Raw genomic sequence first — 11,026 nt, forward strand, 5'->3', positions numbered from 1 at the left:
TCCACATTTTTTTTTTTTTTTTTTCTCTGTTGTTTAAAATTAACATGTTATGGGTTTTTAAATTAGGCCACAAAAATAATGCCCCCCCCCCCCCCCCCCCCCCCCCCCCGCTGTGTAAACGGTTGCCTAACCTAAGTTGATCTATTTCTAATTGTTGAACCAGTCTGGCTTAGACGTCTGAGATTAGAAAATACCTGTCTACGGGAAATGGTCTGGATTTAATTTATAAATAACAATCAGTTTTATTTCCTACGCTGATCACGTTTACATTATAAGTTATCTCAAGACTCTTAATCAGCTTAATTATATGGGTATCTTCAATGACTATTAATAGCACGTCTATTCGAACATGACCCCCTTTTTCTTCTGTACAGCATACCTCTTGGTCGGGTCCAAAACTAGGTACCTAAAGTGACGCACCTAGCCCAGGGATAGATATCGACGGCGTGATTTCCATCTAACACATATCATACCCCATCCCTCGAAACTTCATTCGTGCCATGTCCCCAATCTCACCCGCGTCCGTGTGAAAACATCCGAACGAGATAGTCGACTCTTTATGTTGACGTATCTTGACCATTTGCCGCATCTTCCATTGCTACGTCGTCGGCCGCAGGCATTTCGTTGCCATCACCGTTTTCATTGCCGTTGCCGTTGCCGTTGACGCCGTGTGCCTCCGCTTCCGATTTATAGATGAATGCTTCGAGGGCCTTGTACGCCTCTTCTAAGTTGTCATTCGTGATGATCGCATCGTATATTTCCCCAGATTTGGAATGCTCGATATCCTCCTGGGCCGTCTTGAGCATGCCTTGTATGTCCTCTTCTGCTACGCCAGCCTTCTTCAGCCGTGCCTCTAGTTCCTCGATGCTGGGCGGCGCGATGAAGATGATCCGAGCAGAGTAACCATTTTCTTTGGCCATTTGAGCACGCTTGGGGTAGGGTTAGTAAAACCTGGTTTATATATGGTATACGTAGAGTGGGTTTCGACTCACCTCGAGGTCTAAAAGGATGACAGGGACTTTTCCAGATTCCTCTAAGGCTTCGGCGGCTTTCCGATGCGTTCCGTACTGGACTCCATCTCGATCAACGAACTCGATAAAGTAATCTCCGTCCAATATAGTGTTGAACTCCTTAGCATCTACGAATTGGTAATCTTGTCCTTGGACTTCTCCGTCCTTGGGAGCCCGGGTAGTATGCGGGACGACTCTTCCGAATACACCTTCATTCTTCTCCAGGAGCATCGAGAATAATGTCGATTTACCGACTTTGCCCGGTCCTGTCAAAATAATTGTTCGTCTATCTTCCGGCATTTTGTCGCTGCTAGCTGTTTCTCCTTCAGCTTTTTCTGACTCTGACTGCTCTTGAAATATGACGTCGACCTTTTGCCAATCCTCGATCTTATCCAAGACGGAAAGTTTTGATTTTCGAGCAATTCTGAGGGCTCTCCAAGTCTTGCTAGCTTTTGCCTCGAGTATCTCGTACTTCTCCTTCTCGCTATTTGCAAAATCCAGGTCGAGGTCATCCGCAGCTATCTTCTCTTTAAAGACGCTTAGATCAGGAAGTTTCCATTTTGCTGGATCCTTTAATTTCTCCATTGCCGTCTCGCTATCCTCTTCCTTTAAGAAATCTAGGGAGAGCGATCCCATGGGTACAGGGCGCAGCCTCTTGTTAGTTGCGATGCGCTTCGCGCTAGCTTTTCCCTCCGCAAAATCAGCAGCGGAAAGAGGATCTCGCTTTATAGGTGGGCAACTTTCGACTTTCCAGCGAACCCAATTTTTGTCTCTTGAGATCACGCTCTCAATCACACGATGGAAGAAGTAGCCATCACTATCGGCTTGCATATAGAGGATTATCCTATCCTTCATGGCCGTCACCCATTTTGCCTGATAATGGTTAATGATACATGAATCTGCAACGTTTCAAAGTGGACTTACATCTTCTTCTCCCAACTTTTTATCACCGTATATCACTGACCTGTTCTGAACTTTTATCTTCGCAAGCTTTGCTCTAGCTTGAGGGGTGAGTGATAAAAGAAATTCCAAGACAATATAGCCTTGTATAAGAATATGACGCCTGAAATATAGATCGCTCATCTATAATAGTTAGATGGGGGTTTATCAGCTAGGTTTTGTAAGGTATACCACGTACCTCTAATTCAAAAAGCTCCCTGCTCGTAAGGTACTTAGGATTATTTGTACTGCTGCGAAGGTCGTCATCTATTTCTCCATGTTTTCTTTTCAGGGATGTTGTTTTGCTCTCGTCGGAGCTCTTTGTGCTTCTCTGAAGCTTTGCGACTGTATCAAATGCAGCCATGGTGGCCTCCAAACCAGCCTTAAACTTCGCCAAGTTCGCAGGATCGAAGAGGGCTGTGGGCTGGCTGAAGTAGTGCTGAAGGGACCAAAATACAGGATAGAGAGCATTCGTATCGAGGGGTTTATCGGACATCGGTTTGTTCTTAGAGTCGAACGAGACTGCCTTGGCCGTTGATTTGCTCTCCTCTTTTCCATCTTTGGGAGTGTCGGCGTCCGTATCTACGACCATTTTATCCGCCGAGTCGTCTGGCTCAGCTGGGGTCTCTTCGAAACTTGTGACGTTCTCCACATGATATTCTCCACGCAAATTCACCGAGCTCCTATCGCCCAAAGGAAAGCATTGGAACATAAAGATGAAGACTCGACCACAAAACGCCGTGTCTTCGGCGCGCGAAAGTCGACGTAGAAGATCATTGCAAGACCTTAGAATCACCAGCTTCTTGGAGTTTAAGTGTCGTGCAATTATTTGCTCTCTTCGGGACTCAAGGAAGTCGAATATCTTCCGACATCCTTCGGTCGTTTGGCTGTCGAGTAGCTCTTCTACAAGCCAGAAAAGGAGGGCAGCATCGCATTGCTCGCTATCGGACAGGACCGATAGGAAGTCGAAGAGGTTCCAGATTTGAACAAACTCGGGGGAATCGATCGATGTCCCAGCCTGAAAAAAAGGTCAGCGCCCAACAGAGGAGAGAGACATGTCGAAGAATTTGCTACTGACAACCAAGCTGCTAAACACATTTCGCGCGGCGGTTTCGACAACGGCATATTGACGAGCTTTCTCGGACTGTAGGTTCTCGGAAATATAATCAGGGGAAGCACACGGAAATATCGAGGGAAGTTGGACGAGTAAATCTTCAAAGTCAGCCTTAGTCAGTGGAGGCTCGATCGTCGTAACCGGCTTCACTGATTGCGCATGAACTAGAGCGTCCCTCAGGAGCGCCTTAAAGGCGTTTACCTGGGGCACTTCGTGATCTAAATGATTCGCTGAAGGCATCGTAACCTTTGTTGTCGTTCCGTAGTTAAAAGTATCTATCGATCGAAGTCTTGGATATACGAGGTTCTAGCCGAATCGAATGCGTACGTTGTTGGATATTAATAAAGAAACGCGTGGGCGATTGACAAACAGATAAATGAATAATCGCAGAGAAATCGGTGAATCATGTTAATAACACGGGCATTGGGATCAATAAATTCAATGTTCGTTATTTGGAATCAATAGGGGGTTTCTCTATGGTGTATGTAGTCTTTGTTAAGGCTGTAGGTTGTTGAGCTTGGGAATAATAGATTGAATATTGAATATGAAAGAAGAAGGCTGAACTTCTGATTGAGATATAGGTACATCAGTACACAGTACATTGAGACTTCCTCAGATACAGGTAACGCTAAGCCACTAACGGTTTAGGTAAATTCTAAGCTTAATACATGAGGGTACGCATTTTATTAATATTTTTTTTCTAATGTACTCTACCACTAACATCACGTATTTATTACCTTTTCCAATCTTTTGGCAAGAAACGAGGCTTCCTATTTTCATATTTATCTTGGTACCTACCTATCTAACTGAAAGGAGGCAAGTGTCTGTCTTGTGTGTCTACCCCTGATTTTTCAATAGTAAATGACTGAAGTGTCCGTCCGTCGGTTGTGTTGGAACAACCTGTATCCAGTATGTTATTCCCCAGGCTGTGTTGAAGCAGCCTGTGTCCAGGGCAGGAGCACCACCTACGTCAGGGATAGGCTGATTTTGCACGCTGCGGGTTGCTGCTGGAGAGGCTAGGCTGTTTGTCTTCTTGGAGCATAGCTGGCATCCTAAGTGTCTTTCGACGGGCTGTTATAGGAAAGGAGATTCTTTTTTAGCAAATCCTATCGCCACAGCGTACATCTACATCACTCCTAACAGATACTCCACCTCGTGGATTCGAAGAGGGCAGTGTGTATAGTCAGAATGCTATCATTCAACTAGGCTTTATCATCCCCCGGGAGATATTTCCCTCGAGAACGGCCGGGACTCCTCTAGATATCTGGGAGGAGCTCCTGGATTTATAACTGAATTCAAATTATAGGGGCAAATTTTGCAAAAGGCATACCTTAGGTAAGTTTAACTTTATGCATGTTAACTGCTAAGGGAGCTGGTTTCATGGTTACCTACGTTCAGCTTTCACAAGCGATTAGCCTTGACAACCTGTTACTACGTCCTATTGATGTAGACCACTGGCGCAAGTTGCTGCTACCATTTAGGATGCTTCGCGGTATAAATCGGCTTCAGGAACTCGACGAGAAAACTTTAGGCTCTTGAGCCTGAGATAAGGTATAACATAAAGACGTTTTACACACTATAACATCTATACGGGCTACTTTAGCAACCGTGAAAGGAAATCTAAAAAAAAAAAAAGGAAAAGAGAAAAAGGAAAAGAAGCCATATCCTTACGGTAACTCTTAAACTTAGGTGGTTTAGTATCGGGTTTACCTGCCTATGATAATTCTTGTAAGACAACTAAACCAGAGGAAGATGCTGCGGGACGTGACATGATAAAATTAAGGTTGCCAAGAACCGTTTCGATGGGTACCATCTCCACTTTCATGTATGACCTCTGTACCTAGGTACAAGCTACATGGAAAGCAGGGGTGGATCAGGCAAAGGAAAAAAAAATGGATTATGCAATAAAAAATACGTATGGATTATCAACAACTAGGTACACGCGACAAGGCTGAGAAAGTAAATGTTTGCGCCGTAACGTGCTGTACTACTGACTTTCTTTATCTTAACATACCTAACATTAGCTAGCTAACATCTAATAAGTTAAACAGTTCCATGTCCTCACAACCCTCCTTGCTATAGGTCATAAAGCAAGGCATAGAATTCCTCGGCTTACCGCCAGGGTAATTTATTAGCCATGCCGACCGCCAAAAGATTGAAAAGCGATGCAAAATCCAAGTCGCGCGGTACCGAACCGCGACCAACCATCGCCGACTTGGAGGGCGAGACTGAGTTTGCCCAGCTTGCGAGGCAGCACTGGCTGAAAACTACTAAGCGAGCTAAGAGAGTCAAGGTCAAGAACGAGGTGCTGAAACGCGATATCTGGGATGTGCTCGAGAAGGATGGTTTTCCCTACAAGTTGTTACTGGTGCTTGAAGGATTACAGACTCTCGAAAGTTACCTTTGGCCTGGATATTCCGAGGACTCGTCTAACCTCCACGTCCTCTTGATAGTGTTGCTTACGAACGTTAAAGCGAGGGAAAGGCTTGAAACATGGAGTATCTTCGAAGAACACCCAGCCGAGTTCTCGAGCTTATTCACCCGCGTACTCTCTATGACCCTCGACCAGACTTTGTCTCTACCAATACGAACTCACCTACTCTGTTTTACCACACATGCCTTCCAGAGCCTCGATTGGGCAAGCGTGAGAAAGGAATGTGCTCCGTTGGTCTCTATAGGTATATGGCATAATCTTTCCACCGAGTCGAAACGAGAAAGCAAGTTAAGTCAAAATCCGCAGCTCAAAAAAGCATGGAAGGCCGCAGGCAAGAGGTACGACTCGGCAGATGACGCGACCAAGGCTCGGTTACGATTTGAGAGAGCCTGGCTTTATACTCTAACACTAGACTTTCTACGTTTGCTCTACGATGAGAAGAGAAAGGAGGAGCATGTGCTTTACTGCCAACGATTCGTCGAGTTCATCACCGACTTATTAAGTCAACTTCCAACCAGACGATACGTCAACACTTTACTTCAGGACCTACATATCTTGCCTGCTCTACGGCTGTCCCCGATGTTCAACGACGAAGAAAACGCTTTACTCCGTGATCAATATTCCCTACTAAGTCATTATGTTCACTTCACCATAGACGATCAGACGGGGGCTCAACATAGTCGAACAGAAGCGTACGATCGGCATTGTGCCGAGCTTGCGAAACTCCAGCGAACTGCCCTGCGAGATTTCAAGGAAAAGCTAACTGTCTTAGCTTTATCCAATTACGGATCCATAGATAAAAGGAGCGAACTGGAAAATCTACTTGAAATCCTGACAGATGAGGAGATCCAAAGGCTTGCTACTTTGCTCGAGCTACGAACAGAATACCCAGAATCGGTTCAAGTCACTATTGACCGGCCATTTTTGATGGAAATTCTTTTATCGACCTATGAGAAGCGCAAGACGTTCCAGGAAGTTGCTCAAGATATGAATATTCTCCCGACCGAAGACAGCCTCTTCGACCAAGAATTGTTGAGGACAGACAATTATGACGGGTCTAAGCCACTTGCACTTCCAAAGCTCAAGTTACAATACCTATCAGTGGGTGATTTTCTTTGGAGGGCCTTGGTGCTTTACCGGTGTGAAGCTTTCTACGGTATTAGGAAAGACATTAGTGATGCGTTGAGGCGGCTACGGCCAGAGTCGAAACGTCCAGGAGAGACTACATTCACCGGCTTTTCCAAAATGGCTCTGCCCATATCTCGGCCTTCTATCATTGAAGTTGTGCCACCACGCGTTGGCGATGACAAGCCTTCTGCTGTTAATGCTGAAGTTTCGCTCGACGTCCGGCGCCTTGCTGACAATATTCGAAGGGACTGGGATTCGTTACGTCCGGATGATGTAGTATTTCTCGTTGCGGTGGACGCATCGGTATCGAAAGCCATTGGTAACGGAAATACGTCCACGATTTCTGAAGCACAAAAGTTAGGACTGATATCTGTGCGGGCTGCCGAAGTTGCCCAAGTCATGGATGATAAAGGGAAGTCTATTAGAGATCCTACCGCTTACTTCAACGGACACAACAGATCTCCAACGCGAAGGCTGCAACTCCGATTAGATCCGAAGGCTTACAAAGATGATCTGGATCGAGTCTCCAAAGGCAAACCGGACGTATACGAACGAATAAACTTGATCGTTCGACGAAGTGGCCGAGAAAACAACTTCAAACCGGTATTAGAATCCATTCGTAGCTTATGCTTATCGGAAGTCCCCTTAGCATCCTGGCTACATGAGAGCTTCCTTGGCTATGGAGATCCTGCCGGCGCCACGTATAAGCATCTGCCGAACCGGATTGCAAAACTCGATTTTAGGGATACGTTTCTGGACTGGCAACACCTCGTTGCGAGTCTACCTGGGAAAACTATTGAGCCAGGGTTCAATGTGACTGCGAGCTTCGGTCCTCCTTATGTGCTAGAGTCAGTGGATAAGCCCCCAGAAGAGAAAACGATCAAAGCCTCTAAGAAGCGAAGAAGAGATACCGAGCCTGCCCTCGTATCCGAGATCGAGACGTACAATGTGTCTACATATAAGCCGCCTAATACTGGTCCATATCCCGTCGATGCCCCGAAGTTGAATAGTGTCCGTTTCACACCTGCTCAGATTGATGCGATCATATCCGGCACACAACCGGGCCTTACTGTAATTGTTGGGCCGCCTGGCACGGGCAAAACAGACGTCGCAACGCAGATCATCAATAACATATACCACAACTTCCCCGAGCAGCGCACACTACTTATTGCCCACTCTAACCAAGCTCTTAATCAGTTATTTGCGAAGATTGTGGCCTTAGACATCGATGAACGACATCTCCTTCGTCTTGGGCACGGAGAAGAAGACCTCGATACCGATGGAAATTTTAGTAAGCATGGACGGGTCGAGTCTTTCCTTGAGATCAGAGACCGTTACCTCCAGGAAGTAAATCGTTTAGCTGCAAGTATAGGTGCTCCTGGAGCCCACGGGAACTCCGCCGAGACCGCGGGATATTTCAATTCCGTTTATATCAAGCCCGCCTGGGCTAAGTTCACTGAGGTAATCAAATCAGAAGAGTCATCGGCGACTGATATCATTGAAGCCTTCCCGTTCCATAATTATTTTTCTGATGCGCCCCAACCCCTGTTCCCCCCAGAGGGCGACCGAGAAGTCGTATTAGATATAGCCAATGGTTGCTACCATCATATTTCAAAAATCTTCTCCGAGCTTGAGGATGTCTTACCATTTGAGATTCTACGACGAGACCGAGACAAGGCCAACTATCTTCTAACGAACGAAGCTCGGATCATTGCCATGACATCAACACACGCCGCGATGCGCCGAACTGAAATAGCCTCCCTTGGCTTTCACTACGACAACGTAGTCATGGAGGAGGCGGCCCAGATCACCGAAGTTGAGAGTTTCATTCCCTTGGCTATGCAAACACCTGAAGGGGGAGAAATGGCTCTACAACGGGTCGTTCTCTGTGGCGACCACTACCAGAATTCTCCCGTCATCCAGAGTCTCGCCTTTAGGCATTATGCCAACCTTGAGCAGTCCCTCTTTTCTCGGTTTGTCCGCCTGGGAGTGCCTGTTATCACACTTGATCAGCAAGGCCGTGCCCGCCCATCCATTGCCGCATTATACCAATGGAGATATCCCAACCTAGGAAACCTACCGCATGTCGAGAGCCTAAAGGAGTTCCAAACCGCCAATGCTGGGTTCAAATATGATTACCAATTCATCAATGTTCCCGACTACAAGGGCAGCGGAGAAGTGGAACCGACACCACATTTCATTCAGAATCTAGGCGAAGCAGAATACGCAGTTGCTATATATCAATACATGCGACTTTTGGGGTACCCCGCCTCCAAGATCAGTATCCTTGCCACCTACGCTGGTCAGCGGGCTCTTATCAAGGACGTATTATCCTACCGATGCGCAAGAAATTCTATATTCGGTTTGCCTAAGATAGTTACTACTGTCGATAAATACCAAGGCGAACAAAACGATTGTGAGTAAATTGGAATTTTATTATTTATTGTTAGTTGTTTATTAAATACCACTATTTCTAACTACGAATAGATATTATTCTTTCGCTTACGCGCACGTCGAGGGTGGGCTACCTTCGAGATATTCGACGCTTGACTGTGGCGCTCTCTCGTGCCCGACTCGGATTATATATTCTTGGCCGAAGAGAGATTTTCGAGGCGTGCTACGAGCTACGCCCAGCTTTCGAGCTACTGCTTCAGCGGCCGGATAAACTTACGCTTGCAACTGGGGAGATGTGGCCCTCTGAGCGCATTCAGGCTGAAGAAGACGGGACGACTGTACCTGGTGAAGCAGTAATGGAAGGTGTTGAACATCTAGGCCAGTTTGTCTACGAGATGGCCGTGACAAGGATGAAACAGTTAAATGCGGAGCGCGGCTTGCTAGAGACGGTTGATCCACCTGAGGAAGTGGTGCAGCCTGTTACAGAGAAAGATGAGGTTGGCTATGTTGGCGAGAGCGACGAAGATCAAGATGAAGGTGTTAATGTCGATGAGGAGATACCAGACGGTAGAATTGAGGTCGAGGAGGCATGATCGGAGAATGGACCAATTGAAAAGGAACATAGATGAGACAATGGACGAGGCCGTGGATGATACCTAACTCCAGGGTAAATGAGGTATACCTAAACCTACCTCATAATGTATAAGGAGCTTCCTGGTAATTTTTTTTTCGACGCGGTACGACGATGCAAGTAATCCTCTGGACATTTGGGATGGCTTGTGAAAAGTTAATAATGATTTTGTTTATAACATAAAGGGGGCGTATGTACCTAGGTACATAATCGCGGAAATGCTACCTACCTCCTATTGTCTATATGGAAGTCTAACCCTCTCGTTTCCCCACGGGTTTTCACAAGCGGGACGAACCTGTGGTAATGTGGTAAGCGCGAATTATCCGTTGCTAACTTGTAGCCCTAGGAAGCGCCTTCCAACCGGTGCTGGTTAATGGTTAACGTACCAATGATGACGGCCAAATTGTCAGCCCTGCAAACCCTTGACTCCATTAGGGCTATACTATATTTGGGGGAGGGCTTTCCACCACCACCAAAGGCTCTATCTACTATAGTAGGGTAGGTACTTAATCTATAGGCTTAGGTACTGCTAGGTACTACTTATTACCTCTTTACCTAGATGACCCGCCCGGTGTTTCTTGTGTGTGTGTGCATGTGTGTGCCCGCCCAAGTACATACATACCTAGTACATAGGTCAGCGTCATGGTTTTGCCCTAATCGTCCGTGACATTGGTTAGAGCCGGTTTTCTACATACCTTGTACCTACCTAGGTAGGAGGTATGTATGTACCTAGTATGTACGCAGAAGGTACGCTAGAGGTATGAATGGCACCACATAAAATAAATAAATATAAGACCCGATTTCCAGAAGGATTCCGACTCGTTGCACCGAGACCAAAGCAGAGTGAGAGAACCGTCGAAATTCTATAGTCACGCCACGCCACGCCACGCCACGTTTTTCTTCTAGCTTACTTCGAAACTGCGTCATCTACCTTAGGTACCTAGGTATGTATGAGTGATTTCGTGTGGTGAGTCAAAAATCTTGTTGTAGGTGCACATCTGACATGCTACGGCTATGCCGTTGTCCATGTCTGCCCAATCACGCATGCGGGATATGTACTCGTATGTTTATTATACGGTACCTAGCTTGATTTACAATAGAGGCGAGGCGAGGCGAGGGAAGCTTAAAAGAGTTCTAATTGATAAGAAGAGAAAAGAAGATAACGTGGTGATGCACAGATGAGAAGACCGGTAGGTCGGGTTGATTTTAGTCGGCACTGCTTGGGAAGGTCGTTCTTCGGTTGGTTTGCAAGCGAACCGCTAAGTTTACCTAGGTAGGTATAGGTACTTAATTAGATATATTGTTTTTTATGTGAATCCACTGATTTATCGTTTGTGACTCTGTGATTCTGCTCGGGTTGCTAGCTGGGGAAAAGT

At 46.2% G+C, this 11,026-nt stretch overlaps 2 protein-coding genes across 2 annotated transcripts; one reads left to right on the top strand and one right to left on the bottom strand.

The window, feature by feature from the left end:
* Positions 1-238: 238 nt before the first annotated feature.
* On the bottom strand, positions 239-3,607 carry F4812DRAFT_431151 (THO complex subunit 1 transcription elongation factor-domain-containing protein). Its single transcript, XM_047934410.1, has 5 exons — positions 3,028-3,607; positions 2,149-2,967; positions 1,935-2,093; positions 993-1,883; positions 239-929 (listed from the first exon to the last, which is right to left on the bottom strand). The coding sequence occupies exons 1-5, from the start codon at positions 3,301-3,303 to the stop codon at positions 558-560; spliced, it is 2,517 nt and encodes an 838-aa protein (XP_047789402.1). The 5' UTR covers positions 3,304-3,607; the 3' UTR covers positions 239-557.
* A 1,593-nt stretch (positions 3,608-5,200) lies between these two features.
* F4812DRAFT_451428 (P-loop containing nucleoside triphosphate hydrolase protein) lies at positions 5,201-9,612 on the top strand (the record flags this gene model as incomplete). The annotated part of the gene is made up of 2 exons (XM_047936207.1): positions 5,201-9,041; positions 9,113-9,612. 2 exons carry the CDS (start codon positions 5,201-5,203, stop codon positions 9,610-9,612), a joined length of 4,341 nt encoding a protein of 1,446 aa, XP_047789403.1.
* Positions 9,613-11,026: the final 1,414 nt, after the last annotated feature.

Source organism: Daldinia caldariorum, assembly GCF_022478825.1.
Source record: "Daldinia caldariorum strain CBS 122874 unplaced genomic scaffold F4812scaffold_10, whole genome shotgun sequence".
NCBI lineage: Eukaryota > Fungi > Ascomycota > Sordariomycetes > Xylariales > Hypoxylaceae > Daldinia > Daldinia caldariorum.